Raw genomic sequence first — 25,565 nt, 5'->3', positions numbered from 1 at the left:
TTTAGGCTCCACCGGGGAGGGTTAGGCTGCGGGGGGGTTAGGGAGGGGGATTAAGGTTAGGCTACGGAAAGGGGGTGGGGGTTAGGGTTTGGGGTAGAGGTAAGCATACTTACCTGACTTCTGTCGGGATTCTCTGCATTGGGATGCCGGTGTCGATCATATGATCGCCAGCATCCTATCAGACGGGATATTGCATGTATTCCATTCCAGTGGTTTGAATACTTTTACAACCCAAAATATTGCTGCCTTTTGTGTAGGTGTTGATCCACATTAATGTGATATTTAACACAATCATTTACAATTAGTTACAAACCAATCAAAATGACGGAGCATTGTCAAGCCCAGAACGATCAGGTTTAGCCACATAAAGCAGCTAAACCAGACCAAAATGATGGTCAAGAAGCAAACAGTCCCACATGAGTGGTCAAATGGGTCACTTTTTGCTCATTTTTGCTCCATCAGTCACCGTCTAGTGCCCACCGGCATGCAGAACACTTGAATCCCCCCCCTATAGAGGTGGGGAGCAGAGTTATCCTTTTATACAGTATATCTATAAATGATTATTATATGAGCATTTCACTGTTTTGGTTTCATTTTTCCTACTAAATTTCAGTTGTGAGGAGCAATGCTGTACAGTAACTGGATAATTTATTATATAGCATTATATAATTCCTACATATTATGTAGTGCTTTACAGAGAATATTTAATCTGAGAAGGTATGTAAATGATGCAGGAGTCATCTTTTGAAAGGAGATGCCCACCTGTGCCTTCTACAAAGATGTAGGATTAGATTTATCATCAGAAACAATGGCAAGTCTATCGGACATCTGAGTCACCCTAAGGTAACGCCGAAAATCTACGGCATCTAAGTGTCTATGTCCAAAGATGTGAGATGAGAGAGAGAGAAATAGAGAAGGGTGCCTTCGAAGTCATACTCTTTCTGCATCAATTTGACAGGAAACTCATATCACGCCTTTGTGCTGTTGGAGGAACCGGATCCTTTCACTAAGACTGTGGCATTAGGACTAGCTCCATTCCTCCCACAACATAGAGTAATACATTGTCAATGTCACATGCGACCCAGACCTGACTTACACAATGGCTAATGCAGATTGGGCACAGACTGATGGAAAGTCAGCACACCCTCTCTTATAATACTCTGTGCAGGTGTACACATTCCAATGATCTGATTGGCTACAGGTTCTTTTGATCTCCACACACTATAATATTGGGTATGCCTTGGCTTGTAGTAGATGCTACATAATAACTAAAACGTATATAAAGTTCGAGGCAAAACGTCTTCCTCCCACATATGTCGCGGGTTTTGGATTCAGGCAACAATCCCATTGAAATAAAATGGGGTGACCGCTGATTGGCTGAAAGCACCGTCAATCACGGCTTTCAGCCAATAAGAGCTTCCCCATTGACTTCAATGTGCACCAGTACAAGTTTCAATGGTGCCACCGATGTTAGCATCTTCATGCACTAGACTGTAAAGCAGCATCTATAATTGCATCTCAGTCCTTCCATACACATGGGTGTAGATGTAGATGTAATGGCAGCAAAAAGCGACTGCTTCTGCATGCAACTCGGAACCTAGCCCTAAATGGGGCAAACAGTCCATAATAGCAGTCAACTTCTAAACATTAAGTAGATAATTCTGTGGTGGATGTACAGTTGATGCAGCTGCGGGCACCTTTTTTTACCACGGTAGCTGCTACATCTTTATGCTAATGGCACGTGCAGTTGTCTAAGGACTGAAATGCCCACTGGCAGCATCTGTCTTTAGATGCACCATTGGCACAACTTCAGTTGCCCTACCATCAAAACTTGCCCCAGTCCTGTGGCTTCCTATATGAGCGGTTCTGCTTCTCTGTATGCAACCGCTTCCAGCGACACAGCCACAACGCGCCCACGTCTCTCTCGCCCGTTACTTCCCAGGAACACCCACTATAACTCCAAGACTCTGCATCTGAATCTGCACTGGGTGTGCTATAGAAGATCTACACTGTCTTCACAGACAGTCAATAGGTCGATACCATGTCAATAGGTTGATACCATTTGGTCATAGAATTGACACAAAAACGGTCGACTTTTTTTTGCCATATCTTCTATATTTCATGTACTGTGACAACCATCGGTACAAACGTAGACCCTTTTGGGCTCGCTTTACTTGCCATGCTTCAGGCAAGTTTAGTTGCTCCAATACCGCTGTGCTCGCCACAGGTTACTATTTCCAACCGGGGTTGGGCATGAAATGCTGTCTGTCTGGCTGCCAGTGATCAGGAGACCAACAGCGGCATCACAACAGTCAAAATCCTGACAATGGCCGGTAAGTAGTCTAACCCTCTTCCTACCCCTAACCCTACCTTTTAGGTGCCTAACCATAACCTTCCCCTCGTAGTCTAACCTGAACCCCCCCCCCCCTTCCCGGGTGGATGAAGCCTAAACCTAACCCCCCTCCCCGAACCCTAAACCTAACACTAACCCCCCCACCTAGTGGTGCCATGATCCTAACCAACCCCTCCCCGCAGCCCAAACCTAACCCTCCCCCTCAAACCTACATACTCCGGGGCTTGCCTAAATCTAACCACCCCCATCCACGGCATAGTACTTGTCTCAACAGTTGGGGTACTGGCGTCAGTGTCCTGGACCCTTTTGGGATTCCTGCATCGGCATTCTGCCATTTGTCGGAATTCCGGCGCTGGTATCTCGTGAGCCGGGATCCCAACCATTGGGATTGTAACTGCATCCCTCCACGGTAGTCCACCGTGTAGAGTAAACCAAGCAAATGTTGGTAAAACACATGTAAAAAACAAACAAAAAAGTGTTGATCGTTTGTATGTCACGTCAACCTTTTGATCCTGTCAAACTTTTGTACCTGTTGATCTTTTGTACCTGTCGACCTTAGGCATGTCGACCGTATGGTGTCAACCTACAATATTGAATGTCTAACTAGACACCATCGATCTATGATGCGGATACTATCTCTATTATGTCTCTTCTTACAGCCAATCAGGACACATGGGAGGCGCAACCCAGGCGCATCACCCAACTGCATTCGTATCCCCACTGCGTCCATCTCTAAATCACCCCATAAGTTATTATTTTTTGTTTTATCAACATTGACTAATATAGCGCTAGCATATTCCGTTACACCTTACAATTGGGAAATTAAATCTTCATCTACAGCTGTAATTGTTCCAAAAAAGGTCCTTTTTTTTAGTTGAGCCACTGTGTAGCCCATGGCAATATGTAATCAGCAGGGATATTGACGCGTCTGATGCTTTGTAATAATGGATGTTGAGTATGTGTCTACATGGAGAATGTGTACTTAATTATTGAATATGTTGTGACAAGGTTTCCTGGATCTCTGATGCAGATGCCAACCAGTCACTGCATACAGTACCGCTGTTATTACTGAGATATCTAACTCTCTCCTGTTATTGGCATCTTAATAGCGCAGCAGGTAAATAAGCATCCATAATACATTTCCCTTCACTTATTTTATTAGTGTTTTCTCCAGGAACAATTACCCTGAGAAAGGACGTACCAGGACTATACAATGATGGAATCGGATGGTTGTCTCGGTGTCACCTCGACACCTTAGAACATTTTTTCAGAACAGTTTCCTGAAACTTAGGTTATTAATGTAGAACTTATATTGGCAAAGGAGACTTACGTTAATAATGCAGAACTTATAGTGCCAAAATAATTTCATTATTAAAACAAGATAAAAATTTCATGTGTACTGAATCTTCCTATAACTAAGTTATTTTTTTTTTTTAAAGAAGAACATTCATCAAGGTGTAATGTTTAATATGTTGTGTAATGTACTGGAAGGAGGCTTCTGGGCAACTGGAAAACCCCCCTGCATTTACTGTGACTTCAAAGTTGTAAGAGATGGAGTGGCAAATTGTACTCTCCTATGTTAGAGAAATGTTGGTAAGCCAGGGGCCAGCTCCAGGCACGGTCGACATGTACGGGAGCGCGGGGTGCCACCCTTAATGAGCATCACTATTTATCCACGCCATATTGGAACCGGGCCCTGCCTGATGGCACCTGTCTGCCCGATGATGGGGGAGTGTTGTGGGCGGGCCAGGGATTATAGTGAGTGCATTGTGTGGCACCACGCCTGCCATCAGATGCTGGTGCCATCACTGCCCGTGCACAATGTGATAACCTACTTCACACAGGTGCGGTTGTGCTGTCATTGTGGTGTGCGGCCGGAAGAGGAGCGGTCGTGGATGCCAGATGCCGGCGGTGACTACTGGGGAGCTGAGTGGCCCCCCATCACCCAGTGTGTGAGTATTATTATTGATTTAGTATCTGCCGCCCCCGCCAATGACTTATGGAGAAAGCAGTGTAGTGCTGAATGTGCCCCCCCTCCCCTGATATAATGATAATAGATGTATGTGTATCTGGCACTGTGGAGGCATACATGTATCTGGTACTATGCTGGTGGCATATGTTAATCTGGCACCTATACTTTGGGTACATGTGTATCTGGCACTATACTGGGGGCATATGTGTATCTGGCACTATACTGGGGGCATATATGTATCTGGCACTGTGGGGGGCATATGTGTATCTGGCACTATACTGGGGCTTATGTTAATCTGGCACTATACTGGGGGCATATGTGTATCTGGCACCGTGGGGGGCATATGTGTATCTGACACTATACTGGGGGCATATAGTTATCTGGCACTATACTTGGGGCATATGTGTATATGGCACTGTGGGGAGCATATGTGTATCTGGCCCTGTGGGGAGCATATGTGTATCTGGCACTGTGGGGGGCATATGTGTATCTGGGACTATACTGGGGCATATGTGTATCTGGCACTATAATCAGGGCATATGTGTAACTGGCACTATATTGGGGCATATGTGTAGCTGGCACTATACTCAGGGCATATGTGTAGCTGGCACTCTACTGGGAATGTTATGTGTAACTGGCATGATACTGGAATGTTATGTGTATCTGACACTATACTGGAACGTTATGTTTATCTGACACTATACTGTATTGTTATGTGTATCTGACACTATACTGGAAAGTTATGTGTATCTGACACTATACTGGAATGTTATATGTATCTGACACTATACTGGATTGTTATGTGTATCTGACACTATACTGGAATGTTATGTGTATCTGGCACTATACTGGAACGTTATGTGTATCAGACACTATACTGGAATGTTATGTGTATCTGACACTATACTGGAACTTTATGTGTATCTGACACTATACTAGAATGTTATGTGTATCTGGCACTATACTGGAACGTTATGTGTATCTGACACTATACTGAAATGTTATGTGTATCTGACACTATACTTGAATGTTATGTGTATCTGGCACTATACTGGAATGTTATGTGTATCTGACACTATACTGGAATGTTATGTGTATCTGACACTATACTTTAATGTTATGTGTATCTGACACTATACTGGGGACATTGTATCAAACGTATTAAGCCTTAACAAGTGATAAATCTGAGAGGAGAGATAAATGACCAACCAATCAGTTTCCTAACTGCCATGTTTCAGGCTGTGTTTTAAAACTGGCAGTTAGGCGCTAGTTGGACTGTTCTTTATCACTCATTATGCATCTCAACTTTATCTCTTGTTAAGGCTTAATACATTTGGGCCATTACGTTGTTAGGAGCACTACTGTGGGCATTGTGTGTAAGGCAGCTAATTGTGTGTGTGCGTGTCTAAACGGGTGTGTGATTATATAGCTATAGTTTGTGGTCATATAAAATTGTAACCACGCCCACTTTCCAAGGAGTGCATTGAGGGGGGAGCCTGGAGCCGGCCCTTCCCATGTGCACCACACACATTGCACCCATGGTAGTAACACCTATGGCCTACAATCACAACATGTACTTTCTCACCTCACATAACTTACTGTACCCCCATCAGTCCTGCTGTCGTTCCCAGTACACCACAGCAACAGGACTGACTAAGGTGGTGAATGATCTGATCACTGCTAGTCTGAAGGCCATTACTCACTATTTATTCTCTTGGATCTCTCTGCTACATGTGGCACTGTGAGCACTCTCCCCTCATGCAAAAACTACATTCCAGACTTGCTATATCCAGGTTATCATCCCACTCTTTCAGTGTTTGCATCTCTGTATCCACCTCCTCTCTGCTTCCTCCATCATTTGAGGACCATAAAGCTCAGTCCTCTGCTTTTCTCAATCTACACAGTAGGGTAGATGTACCAAACCTTGGCGAGTGATAATGTGGAGAAAGATAAAGTACCATCTAATCAGCTCCCAACAGTCATTTTTCAAACGCAGGCCGTAACATGGCAGTTAGGAGCTGCTTGGCTGGTACTTTATCTCTCTCCAAGTCTTAGTACATTTACCTCCATGTCTCTTGAAAAACTAATCAGCTATTTTGGATTTCAGTATCATCTGTATGTGGACCATACCCAAATCAACCTATTCTTTCTCTCCAGATCCCTCACGATCCATGTTGGCACGTATTACTATCATTCTGCCATTTCATCTTTTATGCCATCTCGCCATCCCAGGCTTATAGAGAGCTTTATCAAACAAGATAACGTGGAGAGCGATAAAGTACTAACCGATCAGCATCTGTGATGTTACAGGATGTGTTTGAAAAATGGCAGGAGCTGATTGGTTGGTACTTTATCTCTCCCCACTTTATCACTCTCCAAGCCGAGTCCATTTACTAAGCCTTGGAAAGAGATAAAGTGGAGAGAGATAAAGTACTATCCAATCAGCTCCTGTCATTTTTCAAACGCAGCCTGTAACATGGCAGTTAGGAGCTGATTGGCTGGGGCTTTATATCTCTCCAAGGCTTAGTAAATAGAGCACAAGGTTTTACTGACCAATAATAGCTACTGAACAGAAATCTCTGTTACTGCTGACAACACAACAATAAACTGTACCCCTCAATCTTACTGACTAGGGGCCCTATTCAGCATGGATTGCAAAAGCAAAATCTTTCTCTAATGGGCAAAACCATGTGCACTGCAGGTGGGGCAGATATAACCAGTGGTGCAAGTAGAAAAAATGTCTTATAGGTACTGTGTGCACACGCCGAAGGCGCATGGGGCGTGGCCAATGAAAATGGGGGCGTGATACACATATGGGTGGGCCAAATACACATAGGACCCCAATAGTGCCAGATACATGTTGCCCCACAGTGCCAGATATACATTGCCCCCACAGTGCTAGATATACTGTACAATGTCTCCACAGTGCCAGCTATACAATGCCCCCATGTGCTAGATATACAATGCTCCCACAGTGCCAGATATACAATGCCCCCATGTGCCAGATATACAATGCTCCCACAGTGCCAGATATATAATGCCCCCCTGTGCCAGATATACATTGCCCCCACAGTGCCAGATATACATTGCCCCCTGTACCAGATATACAATGCCCCACTGTGCCAGATATACAATGCCCCCCTGTGCCAGATATACATTGCCCCACTGTGCGCTCATTGCCCCCCAACCCCTTAAAGTTGGCCCTGTTTCTTCTGTGTGAGGGGAGGAGAGTGCAGCGCATCTCCTGCCCCTCAATTCTCTTTGATGCCCAGTCTCACTCTCCAGCGGCAGCAGCGGCGGGGTCAATCTGAAATGAGGTGCCGGTTCGTTAGTCAATCAGAGCTCACAGACCAGCAGCCAATCAGGAGCTGCGGCTGCCAGTCCACGAGCTCTGATTGGCTAGCAAACCGGTGCCTTATTCAGATTGACCCCACCCTCGCCGCTGGAGAGTGAGACCGGGCATCAAAGAGACTTGAGGGGCAGGAGAGGAGCTGCGCTCTCCTCCCTTCACCTGTGGGCAGGATGTACTAACCTCCCCCGCTGCGTTATTTGGCTTTTCTCAGCGCTCTTTGGGCGGGATGTACTAACCTCCCCCGCCATGTTATTTGGCTTTTCTCAGCGCTCTATGTATTATCTTCGTGGCTACTGGTCACCGCTCCGCTGCCCGGCACTAGCCGTTGCTCCCCCATGCTACCCATCTTCATTCTCCTCTCTGCCATCCTCATCATCACCGCCATGGCCACTGATTCCTCCGCTCTCCATAGAGCTTGGTCAGCGCTGCGCTCCCCCTGTCAGCTGCCTGCCAGGAAGCTGTGACAAGTGCGCATGCACAGCTGACAGGGGGAGCGCAGCGCTGACCACGCTCTATGGAAAATGCGTCCGTGGCTCGCGATTGCGGCACTCCCGTGAAGCTACACCACTTTTCTGTAGACCACACTCACTTTTGGCCATGACCACGGCACTCCCGCAAAGACACAGCACTTTTCTGTAGGCCACGCCACTCTCTGCCACAATGAGGTTTCACCGCGCAAGGGAGTACCTCTACCCTGTCTCCCAATGTTGGGAGGTATGAATACGGACTAAATATTTGGGGTGGTAAATACAGGACAATGAGGTAATTGAGACACAGAGCAATCAAAGTATCCATGCAACACACATGAAGAAACACACAAAAGACAGACGCAAAAAAACACACACAAAAACTAGTGATGAGAGGGTTTGGTTTCCTGGAACGAACTCACCAGAATTTAGGGGTTCCAAATTTAGATCTGAGTCTCGGCTCAGATCTTCCCGCTGTGCTTGGATCTGAAAATGAGGCAAAACACAGAGATCCCAGCGTCAGATCTCCGTGTTTTGGTCCGCAAAGTTGTGTTGAATCCAATCAACAGCAGCTACCATGGCAACAGGCCACTGGTTGGCTGACAATTGCTATTTCTCAGCCAACCAGCAGCCTGTTATTCATATTAACAGGCTGCTGATTGGATCTGACACAGAAGCGCATTACTGGGACCTGTCACTGCCCCCCCGCCCACTGATGTCAACATCAATGCCGCACCATGGGGGTAATGGAGGGAACGCCAGGTGATCTGCTCTGCTCTGGAGCCTGTCAGGATGTGTGTCTGCCCTGAGGTGAGAGCATGTGGGCGAGCTGACAGAAGATGGTGTGGATCTGTCATCTGCCAGAGGGCCTCAACCAGTGGGGGCTCCCGTCTGTCGGACATAGGGGGCTGGTCTGCCCGAGGAGTCCCTCAAATGCCTGGTATTTGGGGGTTCTGTCTCCACCACCCTGAGTTCCCATCCCCCATTCTGTGCCCTCTGAGCATTCCCCTTACCCTGTGTCACCATAAGCTTCCCTCTCCCATCCTGTGCTCCAGGGCTGGATTAAGGGCCACATGGGCCTGGAGCTGAAAATATTCAAGGACCTATTGTGAGAAATGGGGGAGGAGTGATTAATGCTGTGTGGGTGTGGCCAGAGCCATTTGGGCGTGTACACTACCTACACTATTAGCGCCAATGTCTCCATAAGTATGTAAAAATATGAAAAAATTGCATCATTTTGTGAAAAAGATAAAAATTAAATCTTAATAGTTTTGACTTATTGGCCAACCATGTGGTCAGTTGGTGGCTAGTGATCATCATGCTGCCATGATGATGGGCCTATTTTTATGTGGAGGCCTGGAGCTGGAGCTCCATCCGCCCCATTGTTAATCTGGCCCTGCAGTGTGCTCCCTTTGGCATGCCCCCCGACCCTGTGTCCCCTGATCTTCGACCTCCACCCTGATCTCCGACCCCCATCCCCATAACCTTGTTCCCTCTGAGTGCCCCTTTTCCCCCTGTGCCCTATAAGCATGTCCGTACCCTCTGCCATGTTATGTTTAAGGAATTTTATTGGCCCTCAACTATCCAAATTGACTGGCAATGATTGGAAATGAATAGTATTGAGGTTCATAATACTGTAGGAAGAAACACAGGCCCAAATTACATGATTTTAGCAATTTAAAAAAAACAAAATAAAAACAAAACAGATCAAAAACCAAAACCTGACGATTAATTAATTTAGGGGGTAATTCCAAGTTGATCGCAGCAGGAATTTTTTTAGCAGTTGGGCAAAACCATGTGCACTGCAGGGGGGGGGGGGCAGTTATAACATGTGCAGAAAGAGTTAGATTTGGGTGGGTTATTATGTTTCTGTGCAGGGTAAATACTGTCTGCTTTATTTTTACACTGCAATTTAGATTGCAAATTGAACTCACCACACCCAAATCTATTTCTGTCTGCACATGTTATATCTGCCTCCCCTGCAGTGCACATGGTTTTGCCCAACTGCTAACAAAGTTCCTGCAGCGATCAACTCAGAATTACCCCCTTAGTACCAAAATCAGCAAATATGGGCCGGCACAAAACTCTAACCAAAACACACACATTAGTGCATACTGCAACTTTATATCATGGACGCATGTGTAGCACGGTGGTATGGGGAACCATTGTGGTTTATTGCACAACATCGCTTGATAAAATCTACTAATGAAGCCTGAGCCATAAACACTTTTTTTATTTCTATTTCCAAAAAAATCCTTCACACTTCCATCTATTTTCCTTGTAACAGAGAAGCACCTTTAATTTGATTGATGATAGCACATAAATCAACGGCCATAGAGCATTCTACAGGCAGTGACCAAATTAATTTGCCTTCAATTACGCTTAGAGGATTTGTGAACCATGAAACAATAAAATGGTCCAGAAGTGTTGTTTAATATTGAATGGTTTTGCTACAAATCATCCAGTTTGGTACATTACAAGATTCTAAATGAAAAGTGATATTACCTGAACAGTTGTCAGACATAATGTAGATTTAAGGGCAGATGTACCAAAGCCATGGAGAGAGATAAAGTAGAGCGGGATTAACTAATAATCAAGCAGCTCTTAACGGTCATTTTTAAAAAACAGAGGTAATATACAATGGGCGCTAGATTTGTTATACTCTTAATTACAATGATTAATTGCAGCTCACACAGGGAGGATCTGGAAGTCCTCCTAAACAAAGGGACTCTGTACCTAAACAACAATTTCATACGTGTGAGCGCACATATATTAGAAAAATGGTTAATTAGGCTGCTGGTTTGGTAAATAAAAAATATTATTATTAATATAAAACAGACTAAATGAACATGCACAAATTAAAAAACATCATAGTGGAAATCGTAAGATAGATTTATGCATATATCCCCGCTAGAGCCAATTGGACTTATATAATTATTATTGAGCATGCATGCCTATATAATTAACCGGTTAGTTAGAACAATTTTAAAGTCCTTAAATACAGTCTTAGTCGTTAGCAACTGTTTAATCCCTCCAGGGGATCTATAATAGTGATGTTAGTGATTAGTTGGTTAAACAGGAATCAAGATTGTCTCTGAGTATATATTAACGACACAGTCCATTTAGATGAAACAGCTTTCCTCAAATGATATTATAGTGCCAATTTGCACTGTTAGGAAGTGTGATGTTGGTAGATTGTATAATCAATTAGTCACCCGTCGTGGCACTTATATGGGCAATGCTTACCCTCCACTCTGCGGCGGTTCCCGTGTCCACGGCTGGGTTTAGTCACACTGAGGCAATGAGGTATTGTCCGGCTATGCGGTAACACGCTGCAAGCGTGTGGTGTCTCAGGGAGCGCTTGGCCGCGCGTCGCGGCTTCCGGGTTGCACAGGGCTTCCGGCTTGCGATGCGTTCCACCTGCGTTCCACTTGACGTCGTTAGGTCACCTGACGCGTTTCTCCGCCTTTTGTGGGTGGCGGTTTCTTCAGAGGTTTAAGGATCTCAGGGTACAATCTCTATTTATCCCCCTCAGGGATGTTTCTCATTGGTCACAAAATTAGTGATCATTACTGATGGCATCTGTATCGTCCTTCTCAGGGATACCCTGATTAGACCAGCTGTTTCTAATCATTTATACCACTATTATGTATAGATAAAAATGCAAATATATTTCCTTATTTTTTAAAAAGACAGAATAAATATAAAAATAAACATAAATATTATCCCTCATGACCACTATGAGGTGTTGTAGCATGCAAATAACCTTTGCTTATGTATATGCATATACTTAATTAATCAGATAAAAAAAAAACGTTGTTTTTAAAAAACACTGATTAGTATTAAAAAGAGATGGTATTAGGACCCAATTAGTTAATGGGATATATATCTCCTGAGCTAATTTAGTTCCTGAGGCATAACCCCATACACAGAGAAAAAAAGAGAGAACATATAATATGCATTTTTGTATGGAAACACACAAAAATATGATCAAAAGTAATAAATAAATGAAATATACAAATATTTCTAATGTAGAATTCTTCTGAGAAAGTAAAATATATATGTGAGAGAGAAGAGGAGATATATAATGTATACATTTTTGGATGTAAATACACAAAAAAAGACGTTTATAGTCAGAAAACCTCTTTGTCTCGCACTGAGGCAAAGAGGTTTTGTACGACTGGGCGATAATACGCTACGAGCGTATGATGTGTCAGGGAGCACTTAGCCAAGAAATGGCATCATATATGATAAATATTATTATATTTTGCATATAGGATCAACATAGAACAACCAGTGTTTTGGGTATACACTACAAGAACTGTGTTGTGAATGGATATTTATACTATGGGAATTGTTGACCCAATGTCTACACTCACGGAATTCTAAGGGATACATCTCCCATGAAGGGTATAACCAGGGGCAATTTGTTATACTTTCTTATTAGATGTTATTAAGTTCTATATTTTCATTTAGGCCCTGGGGTTCTAGAGTCTTCAAACGAAAGATCCAATAGGCTTCCCTTCTACATAAAGCGTTGAATCTATCGCCTCCCCTTTCTGTTAGCTCAACCTGTTCAAGAGCTTTTAAACGAATATTGGAGATCTTTCCCTGTTCACACTGATTCGTATGTCTGGATACGCTATGTGTGTTACTTTTATTTATAATATTCCGTCTATGTTCGAGAAACCGCACCTTCAGTTTTCTGATGGTGCGTCCTACATATTGATACCCACAACCACACTCAACAAGATAGACTACATAAGTGGACTCACAATTCAGGAAACCCTCTATCTCAAAGGATTCTCCTGTCACCCTTGATCCAAATGTCTTACTGCACGAATTGACGTTCGAGCAAGTAAGACACCTGGACCTGGCGCACCTGAAGAATCCCCTGGGTCTCTCACGCAATTCATCTAAAGGATTGGTATTTGATAACTCCAACACCTTACTGTTCCTCTGTGGTTTTTTCTTCCTTTTATCAGGATTAAACATACTTGGTGCTAATTTTACCTGTAATGTCTCCGATTTTTTATAAACAGTTTTGATATTTTTGCCTATTACGGGTTCCAACAGAGGATCTATCAGTAAAAGTGGGGTATTTTTCTTTATTATTTGTTTGATCTTAGTGGCATGTGTATTATACTGTGTTACAAATATGCATTTTTCTTTAGAGATGTCTCCCTTGTATATATTTTGTTGTTGTTGCTTTTTAAGGGATTTTTTAGTCAAGAGGTTATTCCTATCTTGTTTTTCCACATCTTTTAATGCTTTCTGGAGGATATGGTCTGGGTAACCCTGCTGTTCAAAAGAGGAATGTACTTTTATTACCTGTTCTCGGTATCTATATTCTCTTGAGCAATTTCTTTTCACTCTTAGGAATTGGCTCTTTGGGATGTTATCTCGCCAGGCCTTAAGGTGGCTGCTGCTGTATTTCAAAAAATTATTAGTATCGACCGGTTTAAAGTGAGTCTCTGTATGGATATTCTCACCATCGGACAGTAAAGCAATATCCAGGAATGTGATAGAGTGGGGATCGCAAATATGAGTAAATTTTAATCCATATGTGTTAGTGTTCAGATGTGATAAAAATGATGTTACAGAATTGGAATCCCCGTCCCAAATAAAAAATAAATCATCTATATATCTTCCATAGAGGACCAGGCTCCCCCCGAGGTCCGCCCCCCAAATTAGCTCCTCCTCGAGGGCCCCCATATAGAGGTTGGCATAACTCGGGGCGAACCTGGTCCCCATGGCAGTCCCCCGTGTCTGTAAATAATATTTGTGATTAAACGTAAAATAATTGTGCTCCAATATAAATTTTATGGATGTCACCACCAGGGCCTTCAAATTGTCATCAACCGATTCATCTTTTTTCAGAATATCGGTTATGACTTGTAGTCCTTTCTCATGTGGTATATTAGAGTAGAGAGATTCTACATCACATGTTAGGAAGTGGTATGTGTTTTTCCACCTGATTGTCTTTACCATATTTAGAAATTGCGTGGTGTCCTTAATGTATGATTTTAATTGTACTACGTAACCCTGGAGGTGAGCATCCACAAAGTGCGACAAATTAGAAGTAATTGATCCTATACCCGAAATTATTGGACGCCCCGGGGGTGAAGTGAGTGACTTGTGCAATTTGGGCAAATGATAATAAACTGGAGTGATAGGATAAGGTGTAAACAAAAATTGCCAGGTGTCCCTGGATATTGCTCCCCTGTCCAACGCCTCATCTAGCATAATCTTTAGCTCACCTTGAAATTTTTCCGTGGGGTTGGAGGACAAAACCTTATTTTTAAAAAACAGCCTGTAACCAGAGGTGTAGCATGTAGCCATGGCACCTGGAGCAAGCTTATGTCATGGCGCCCGCCTCCCCCCCCATATATACTCAAACACATACCCATATACACATTGCGCCGGGTAGCCCCATATACACATTGCGGCAGGTAGCCCCATATACACATTGCGTCAGGTAGCCCCATATACACATTGCGCCAGGTAGCCCCATATACACATTGTGTCAGCTAGCCCCATATACACATTGTGTCAGCTAGTCCCATATACACATTGCATCAGGTAGCCCCATATACACATTGCGTCAGGTAGCCACATATACACATTGCGCCAGGTAGCCCCATATACACATTGCGCCAGGTAGCCCCATATACACATTGCGCCAGGTAACCCCATATACACATTGCACCAGGTAGACCCATATACACATTATGGCAGGTAGCCCCATATACACATTGCAATAGGTAGACCCATATACACATTATGGCAGGTAACCCCATATACACATTGCACCAGGTAGACCCATATATGCATTGCGCCAGGTAGCCCCATATACACATTATGGCAGGTAGCCCCATATACACATTGCACCAGGTAGACCCATAAACACATTATGGCAGGTAGCCCCATATTCACATTGCATCAGGTAGACCCATATACACATTATGGCAGGTAGCCCCATATACACATTGCACCAGGTAGACCCATATATGCATTGCGCCAGGTAGCCCCATATACACATTGCATCAGGTAGACCCATATACACATTATGGCAGGTAACCCCATATACACATTGCACCAGGTAGACCCATATATGCATTGCGCCAGGTAGCCCCATATACACATTGCATCAGGTAGACCCATATACACATTATGGCAGGTAGCCCCATATACACATTGCAGCAAGTAGCCCTATATACACATTGTGGCAGGTAGCCCCATATACACATTGCATCAGGTAGACCCATATACACATTATGGCAGGTAGCCCCATATACACATTGCAGCAAGTAGCCCCATATACACATTGCGGCAGGTTGCCCCATATACACATTGCGGCAGGTACATGCATATACACATTGCGCCAGGTAGCCCTTACTTACACATTTTGCTAGGTACCCAGGAGAGAGTGAGAGGGTGTGTGTCTCACACTCCCTGCAGCTCCAGAAATCTCTTCTCGCAGCTCTAGGACTCTCCGCTCCCCGCTGCCCTGGGTCCCGCCGCTTCGCACCTCTGCTCCCCGCAGCTGCCGGGACCCGCTGCTCTGCTCCCACCAGCGCCCTCTGACGGTTTTGGTGCCTGGAACTTGCGCTCCGCCAGAAAAGCCCTCCCTACTCCCCTGCCTGTAACATGGCAGTTAGGAGCTGATTGGTTGGTACTTTATCTCTCTCTACTTTAACACTCTTCCCCTTAGTCCCATATTTAGCCTGGATTGTCACTTTGCAATAAGTATCTGGAGTGGACACACTCACATTGAGGGGAGGAAAATGAGAAGAGAGCCAAATTGGTCAAATTACTATTATCCATTATTTATATGGAGCCACACGGGTTCCGCAGCGCATAACAAATTATGCAAACAACTGAGCGAAACAAGAAAACAACGACTTACAGTACAAGACAATGCAAGACAAGTGCATGGTATGTAAACATTCCTGCATCAGGGGACAGGACACTGAGATAAGCATCAGGGTGGCAGAAACCGAGGGTTAGGAGCCGCTGTAGGAGCATGGAGTAGAAAATAGTCTAAGAGAGGGAAATGCATATGAGGGGAGATGACCCTGCTCGTGAGAGCTTACATTCTAAAGGGGAGGGGCAGACAGACAGGGGTGACACAGATGGGGTAGACAGTGACCATGTAACAGCGGGTTAAGATTATAATAAATTACTTGACAATATCAAGGGAGAGGAAACTCTTCAAAATGTGTTTGATTCTTTGTCTTATGGATGCTGTGGACAGTCCGTGGACTTAATCGGGAGCGTATGCTTGCAATTTGCATGTGTGGGTACAAATGACTGGAGTTTCAGGGGCGCAAAGGTTCGCTGAATCCAGATTGGGCACATGAGTTAACCATATGTGTAATATAAGTTTTTATATTGTTGGACAGGATCATTTACACAAATGGATGGATATGGATCATTTAAAAGGGGTTGGGGGAGGGAGTGCCCTGTTTCTACCCGTAAAGGGACTGTCCTCTGACTGCACAGGGTTCAAGGCTCATTGTATACGTTTAGCAAGTTATAGTTCTTTCCAGAATGACACATGAATGTTTATCCACAACACGCAAAGCTACGAGCAGATTCCAAGGACTAGAAAGTTGGCACTTAAAAGTAGACCCACTTGTGTAAAAATGAAACTGAGCACCAGGGGCGCTTTAAGAGAGAGGGAGGCCCGTGTTCAGCCTCCTCCGTTCGGGCCCCCTCCTCTCTGCCGGCAGTGCTGAGAGTCTTAGAACTAGAGGGCTCAGACTCTACTGCACGTGCGCACATCTCTGGGAAAATGGTACGGCGGCCATTTTTCTTGAAAGTTTTCTACTGCGCACGGGCCATTTTCACGGTGTTTTAACAGCGATGCGGATGCCAACGCTGGACTTCGGAGGGGTGAATATTTTAAAAATGGGTGCAGCGTGTGTGGTGGGTGCCCCCTCTGGCCTCCGGGGCCCGTGTGCACCGCACACACTGCACTCATTATAGAAACGCCAGTGCTGAGGTTGTAAAGAGTTTAAGAAACTGGGCTTGATGTACACAGTAGCTGGATCACACTTGCCTGCTCACCAAAGATGTCCAGGAGACTCCTGAATCTCAGGTGGCTCTTCCCAAGTGAAGTGGATGGTCTGACAGTGTCCCCTGCACTGCCATGCCAACCTTCATTCATTTCCTGTCTGCCTCCTTCTGGAGGGAGCAGATAAGATGTTGTCCAATACGAGTTTTATGGACATTGGGTGTATGTTGCTCCCACATTGCTTGCATGGAAATAAGTATACGGTCTTGTAAGCAGAGTTGTAGGCATCTTGTAGTGCACCACCACCGGCTTGATTTGCAGCTAGTCATCATTATCAGTGCGCACAAGCACCACCCTATGCTACCTATATAAGATAATTCAGGAAACAAACATAAATATACTTAAGAGCAACTTAGCTTGGCCCGCATCTAGGTCAACACAGCCTCACTAAGCTCTTCCTATGTGAGAGTACACTTTTAGTTGTAAATGCAGAGTATGAATGAAACGCACAAGACCTTCGCTCATCCTTGCCTGCACAAAGTTCTGAGTCATGCACTGTGCGGAAAATTTGTAAGATTTAAATTTCCTTGGACCTGTGTTGAAGGTATGTTGATGTATAGAAAGATAACCACAATACTAGATAGATGGCTGCAGTAAGAATTGCACCTACAGTATAGGTAAGTTCTTACAGACGTGTTCCTTCTTAAATAATACTTATAAGTGTTGAAATCCTTGATACAGGTCATGAACTTCTTACATATAATGTTAACATTAATCGCATAACACTGACACTCCACACAGGCTCAGATGTGTCCTCATACACACAGTAAATACATCATATTTTGCAAAACCCCTGGAACATTTCAGACGCTTCAAGAAATGTAGCATACCATCTTTTTCTCTAAATGTTGTGTCTTGCAATCTATAAAAAAAAAAATTGTTGCTTCCGGTTGTTTTATTTATGCAAATAAGATGCACATCAGGAGTGAAATGGGGCAATCTGGCATATATATATATGCACATTTTGCCAAACCAAAAAGATCTATATCTTTTTTGTTATATTATGTAGTGGTTTGAAAAGTGACAGTAATTTTTTTTTTTGCACTTTAATCTCATCGCAGCAGGAATCTGTTATCGAATCAATTTTCAACTCCAATTCAACAATTTGGGGTATTGTGAAGGCCCAACATAAACCGCAATGACAAATCTGCCTTTACGTTGATTACAGCTTAGGTGAAACAGAAATGAAGGGGATAGTCAGGCCGGCCTTGTTCTCTGAGGATTTATAACAGATTTCCAGACTTTTTCAATATCTGCTTAAGAGCAGCGGTGGAACCGTTCGGCAGACAGGATGTAAGAGGTAGATTTGACAAATAAGCCACCTTATTTAAAAGGAGATGAAAATCTTGTTGAGGAGCTACAGCCCATAAAAGATAAAGTGAATGCAAAACCTAAATGACATCGGGAAAAGACGCGGCGCACACAATGGCCGAGATTGTATTCCTTCAAAAATCGCTCAGGAAATTGTGCAAACTCCACAAAATCCTTTTAACAACGTTAAAGAAATGCCTCTTGGTAATTGTTCTATGGCTGTCTTCACAAGTCAGCTTAACCCACTGACGGGTTAAACCTGTGCTTTCCTCTTTACAGCACATCAGCGCTATTACTCTACGGCAGTGGATGTTTTCTATTGCAATTAAATGGAATGGGACGAGCTGTTTATAAGGATGCTAATCAGGGGTCTATGGGCTTAATTCAGACCTGATCGCTCCCCTGTGAATTTGCAGAGGTTTGCGAACGGATCGTCGGCACCCAGACAGAGTGCAAGTCTGTGTACGCCGTGCGAAAAGCTTTGCAACCACTGGTCAGCTGCAAATCCATTCGCAACTCACTCACCATCAAATGGTTTTTCCAGTCTATGCCATGTGTGCGTAGCCCAGGACTTACTCCTACAGTGCGATACACACAGGCTGTTCGGGGCCGTAGCTGACGTCACCCACCCTCCCTCAAAACGCTTGGGCACACCAGCACTTTTCCTGACACTCCAAAAAATGGGCAGTTACCACCCCCAAATGCCCGCTTCCTGGGGGTCATTCCGACCCAATCGCTCGCTGCAGTTTATCGCAGCACAGCGATCGGGTCAGAATTGCGCATGCGCCAGCGCCGCAGTGCGAAGGTGCATGCCGGATGGCCAAAGGCCATCGTTCAGTAGCGATCGCCTCTGCCTAATTGACAGGCAGAGGCGGTCGCAGGGTAGGAGGAGGCTGGACTTCGGCGTTAAGCCGCCATTTAGGGGGCGCGGTACGGCTAATGCAGGAGTGGCCCTTTGCTGGGCGTCCCCCCGCATGTCAGGGAAGATGATCGTAGCTGTGCTAAATTTAGCACAGCTACGATCAACTCGGAATGACCCCCCCTGTCAAGCAACTTGCGTAAACCTAGCGATAAAAAAATGCTGAATTCTTTCGCAGTTTGGCCTATGATCCGTACACATGCGCAGTCAATCGATAATCATCCACCCTGCTAATTCGCACAGCAGCGAACAGATCTGAATTAAGCTCTATGTCAGGAGAACTCAGAGACTCCGGTAACTCAGAGACTCCGGTGTATCATTGCTGGCAATAAATTCTGCACCATCTGTGCACCTTCCCAAAATAGTGCATGCCTACTCACTTTGCTGCTCCCGGCAGCTAGACTGGGATATAATATATAAGTAACAGAATGTTCTCTGGCACTGCCAAAAAATGTTCTCACGGTTCCTGATGGTGCAGCTTGTGACTATAACTTTCTATTACCTTTTATCTCTTTGTCATAACCACAAATAAAGAAGAGAATGACATGTAAGTCATCACTAATTACTAACAGAGCGAAGGATCATTGAAAATGTTTTATCACACAATAGAATCCACAGAGGTTGTCAGGTAACGTTAAATTGTATCTGGCCCATGGGCCGTCCATCGCAACAAAGGCTACATATGATTGTTCTTAATTTAAAAAGCACACAGCAAAACATATTCATTGATTGATACAGATGTAAACAGCTATGTCTAATGGTATAAAAGGCAGACTAGTGTTATAAAGAGTAAATTAAATGACGTATTTATACAATATATTTGTCTAGAGTAATACTTGAAAATTCTAAATATCATTGCATTTGTTAGCGTTAGTGTGAGCTGCCTTTGGGGCCCATTTATCATGAAACGCTTTTGCAATGCAATCTAGGCGTGATATTAGCGCCAACAATCGTATTGCAGGATGAGAAACTTATGGTGGCATGTAACAATCTACACCACTCCGTCCCTGTTCAGTGTGGCGTTGGTGCTCGTTAATCATGTGTGGTCTTGCTGATCATGCATTCGAGGTGGGTTTTGGGGGAACCCTCTGCCGACTAATTATGTATCGTATAGACCATAGGCTAGCTTTTGGGGACAAGCTTGGCAATGTTTCGTATTCCGGAGCTTGGTAAATATGGCAGCATCACATAACCCATAAAAACCTATGGGGGTTACGGCTGTAGTTGGGAATGGAGGGGGATGTCTGCTGTGGCCCCTTAGTAATACATTTGTCTGATACTAAATATTTGTGGCTACCCCCCGAAAACAGGTGTTTTCATGGAATATGGCACAATTATCCAATGGCAATTTGGCCCCTTACAGTTTTTGCGGTAAATTGAAATAGCTTTTATCGATTCCAATGACATATGGTAAACCCCCCACCCCACCCCCCCATGGGGTCTACTTATATTTAGAAAGAAACAATTGCTCTTGTATAATCTCACAGACATGGGAAAATGATAAATTAAGTCAGACAGAAAGATTACAACAGTGATGTGGTCTTTGCCATAATTGTGTTGCACAGTATAGAGCACAGGTTCTCAAACTCGGTCCTCAGGACCCCACACAGTGCATGTTTTGCAGGTCTCCTCACAGAATCACAAGTGAAATAATTAGCTCCACCTGTGGACCTTTTAAAATGTGTCAGTGAATAATGAATACACCTGTGCACTTGCTGGGTTAACTGCAAAACATGCACTGTGTGGGGTCCTGAGGACCGAGTTTGAGAACCACTGGTATAGAGTCAATCTATTTACTGTAAGCGTTAGGTTATGTTAAAAATGCATTTTGGCTACGGATTTACCTTTACATTCTGGTTGCTTTCCTGTCCATGTCCCATTGCTCAGACAAGTCCGTTCTTGTGCCCCATTAAGTACGTAGCCAACATCACAGTTAAATTTCATGGTATTTTTTGTTCTTAATTCTGTTCCTTCTCTGGTTCCATGGTCAGGCACTCCGGGATCTCCGCACCAACCTGCAGCGTCACCTGGAAGTGAAGAATATATTTATTTTACAGACTGATATAGGATTTTGGTTTGGGCACAAGCATCTAGGGATTAACTACATACACTATGGTATAATCTACCTGCTACTATAAATTGTATATACAGTTTACACAGTACTAGAAATTACCTAGGAATTTTAGGAACCCACCAAAAATCCAGTTCAGAAAAAATGACAGTGATTTCCTTGATGTGTATTGATTTACTGCATACTTACACACAAGGCCATTAACCAAACTGCACGAATGTACATCATTTCGCTTATCTTAAAATATCTCCCAACCCAACATCTTCACTCTTCACAAGATCTGTCTCTCATCCACACTCACTATTCGCTCCCATTCACCATTGCAGGACTTTATTCGGGCTGCAGCCACTCTGTGGAATGCCCTCCCACGCACAATCAGACTCTCCTCTAGTCTCCAAACCTTCAAGCGCTCCCTGTACCAATATCCTTAGTGCATAATTTGTCTCAATTAAGAAACTGTTAATAAAATAAATAATTGCTTATAACACAAAGTTTTCCTTAATGAACTCCAACCTCATGATGTGATAATTAGAACCCACTGTTTCTAAAGGTATTTCTACAGCAGTCAAATGGCATTTGTTATGCCGCAGTATGTCCACAAGTGTCCCCAAACCATTTGCTAGCAAAGGATCTTGTGGACATCCTGAGGTGTATTATTGGCCAAAGGGTAATTTTATTCCTAAATGACTAATACTGTGATAATACATATGGTCTTAGTATGCTGGATTCTATACACTTGTAGGGGAAAAGGGGCATAATATAACCCAGCACCTATGACCACCATCCCAGAGGTTACTGATTAGACTCTTGTTATGATTGATGACGTGTTGGAGTCAACACTCAATCTCCTCTCTGTGGGGTGGGGTATATATTAATACATGAGTACTGCTACATTACTACTTCTTAGAATGTAATCATTTGTTTGACGCTACATTTTTTTTTAACTATCAACTGCTCCTCAGTCCTTACACATAGATCTAATAAGTGTGCTGGGAAATCCTTTATGTTATTGTCCAACTAGTAACAAAATAAATGGAAGTCTTTGGTTACAAAACAAATCCCTGACTCCCTCCAGCTATCTCCCTATATGCCTACCTCCTCTTACTTTTCCAAGTTATCCAAGCAGCTAGTTTCCAACTGTGTAACACACTTTCTCGCTGATCGCCATTCTACTGGGCACTTTACAATCTGGCTTCTTTCCCCAGTACACACCACTGAGGCTGTCCTCACTGAGGCAACAAATGACTTACTCTTCTCTAAATGAATGTCCCACTTCTAACTGCTCCTACTCTTCGTCTTCTCCATCTCTTTCAGCACATATCACCCTCTTGTACTTGATATCCTTCATCTCCTTGGCCATCGTGGCACAGTTCTTCCTATTTTACCTAAACACTTTCTGTTTTCAATTCCTCCTCTTTCTCTGTTAGGGTCTCCCAAGGCTCTCTTCCTGGCCATATTGTAGATTGGGGGTGGGGACTGCGCTAATACCTCTTCGTTTTTTTAGCAGCAGCTGTGGGGAATTAGGGGTTTTCCACTCCCCCTATATATGGATTCTAAAAAAGGACAAGGGATCCCCCGCGCTCGCTATAAACAAAGTTTAGGCATACGTATTTTTGTAAATAAGTTTATTGTTGATATTGCATTATAAAACTTTCTGATTCATATAAGATAGATTAGGACATGATATTAAATGTAAAATATGTGGTGAAAGGAGAATTTCTACGTGCAAAAATACCTAATACCGGTATACAAACATGACAAACATATATACTGACATAAACCATGGAGAGGAGGCGACTGGGATAAGATCCTCTTAAAGGAGGAAGCCAAATTGATTTTCGAACTAGGCACACTGACACCAAGAGGTCTAAATGTAGATTTTGAACTACACCCTTTTCTGACATCATAAGTATCTCTTTTATATCTACAAAAGTCGAAATAAATGAAACTCGGTCTACCGATCAGAACCCCAGTCGGAAATGAAACAGATACTATATAATCTAGGACTGAAGCAATTTTCCCCTTTCCCTCCCTTTCCTTTCCCTCCATTTCCCTTTCCTCCTTTCCTCCACCCTCCCCCCCCCGATTACTTCCTATTCATACCTCCTCCCCATCCAAACAGACACCTTTAGAACCATAACACCATCCCCCCCTTTCCTCCCATTCAAAACATATACACACTCCCCCCCCCCCCAACCTCCCCCCCCCATTTCCCTTTTTCTCTCCCCACCCCCCCCTTCCCTCCACCACGTATACCTTTTCCCTCCCCATATCTTCTCCCCCCCCCCCCCCTCCCTTTAGCAGATAATAAAGCTAAAAAATACCATTTGGTCAAAAATACTATACGTTAATTCCTGTTCCCATATATTTATTAATTAATAATGTATATATTTATTATTTATTATTCCTATAAATGAAATTCCCTTGCAGAGTATCTCTCTGTCATAACTTAAAATGAAAGTTATTTTAGCCTTTTTTAAAGCGACTATTATAGAATGATTCCAGTAATGCAATTTATTTATTTATTTCTCCATTCCTCATCAGATAATATAATTTTTTATTTTATATTTTTTTTAAATAATTTTTTTTAACAAAAAAACTTTTTTTTAAATAATATATCAATCAACTTAAGAAACTCCTCTCACTAAATGAATTATATAGTTTTAATTTTCATATGTTATATGTTTTCAGTATGTGTGTTGTATGTTCTTTCTCTTCTTTCAGCTTCATGCAAAATGCTCACAACTAAGTTGCTATAAATGTACCTGTTAATAGAGGCAGATACGCTCTATTACAACACAAGAAGGGCTTAATACAAACAAGCCGTTTTTGACGTAATGTCTACTGAGGGCGGAAGTGACACCGCTGCCGGATTCACAAGCAAGAGCAAATCCACAAATGCAAAAAGCCGTCCGTACTGAGGGCGGAAGTGACACCTCTTCTGGACTCACAACTAAGGGCAAACCCACAATAAAAACCAGAAAGATGAAGGGATCGGTCATCCTGACGAAGCCTGATTACACAGGTGAAACGCGTCGATCGTGGAGCTACGAATCGGAAAGCCTGCAAGCCTACCGCAGCCGCTACCAGCTGACCAGTCTGCCGGCAGACACCCTAACTTTCTGGACCAGTGAGACGCACGCCTCCAGCACGGGGAGCACAAGTAAGGTCAGTGGGAGAGGAAGAAATATTCTTCACTTAACAAAATATCCCACAGAGAACTTATTACTGCAAGCCCATATTCCCTTCACCGGAAGGACTTCCCCTTCTGTTTAAGGACTTTTGCAAATTAAAAGGGGTTTTCTCAAAATTAAACCTCTATGAGCACAATATAATGCTATAAAGAGACAAGATATAATAAGGAGTGCATTCTGGGACTTTTCATTTACAGACAGAGTAAAACGCTGAAGCATATCAGGTCTGAATCAATCACTATTATATGTATTGTCAGTATATATGTTTGTCATGTTTGTATACCGGTATTAGGTATTTTTACACGTGCACGTAGAAATTCTCCTTTCACCACATATTTTACATTTAATATCATGTCCTCCTAATCTATCTTATATGAATCAGAAAGTTTTATAATGCAATATCAATAATAAACTTATTTACAAAAATACGTATGCCTAAACTTTGTTTATAGCGAGCGCGGGGGATCCCTTGTCCTTTCTCTTCCTGGCCAGTTGCTTTTCTTTCTTAACATCTTCTCTCTTGGCAAAATCATTTATTTCTTTAGTCTTCAGTTTCACCTTTTTTTTACACCCTAATCTTCATATCCCCCTCTGACCTCTCTCCGTTCATGTGTTGCATGTCCAATCACATCCCCCCAAGGATGGCTGAAAGCTACCTAATGATCAATATAATCAAGACTGAGCTTGTCATCTTTCCATCGATCAATGTCATTTCCCATCCCCCAGTTCCTCTCACAGTTGATACTGTAATGTCATCCTCATCCCTGTTTCACATGAACACAGCCAAGGGGTCATCATTGACTCTGCCCTCAACTTCTCTCACCACATCCAGACCCATTCGCAACAC

At 43.4% G+C, this 25,565-nt stretch overlaps 1 protein-coding gene across 1 annotated transcript in view; it reads right to left on the bottom strand.

Moving 5' to 3' along the window:
* CSMD3 (CUB and Sushi multiple domains 3) overlaps nt 1-25,565 on the bottom strand; it is a 1,529,921-nt gene that overhangs the window by 106,323 nt on the left and 1,398,033 nt on the right. Inside the window, exon 58 of the mRNA XM_063924487.1 lies at nt 21,298-21,480. Within this exon, the coding sequence (XP_063780557.1) occupies nt 21,298-21,480 (183 nt within the window). The remainder of the gene's footprint in view (nt 1-21,297; nt 21,481-25,565) is intronic.

The sequence above is a fragment of the Pseudophryne corroboree genome, chromosome 5 (assembly GCF_028390025.1).
Source record: "Pseudophryne corroboree isolate aPseCor3 chromosome 5, aPseCor3.hap2, whole genome shotgun sequence".
Taxonomy (NCBI): domain Eukaryota; kingdom Metazoa; phylum Chordata; class Amphibia; order Anura; family Myobatrachidae; genus Pseudophryne; species Pseudophryne corroboree.
Note: the sequence above shows the minus strand (reverse complement) of the source record. Positions and strands in the feature narration are given on the sequence as shown.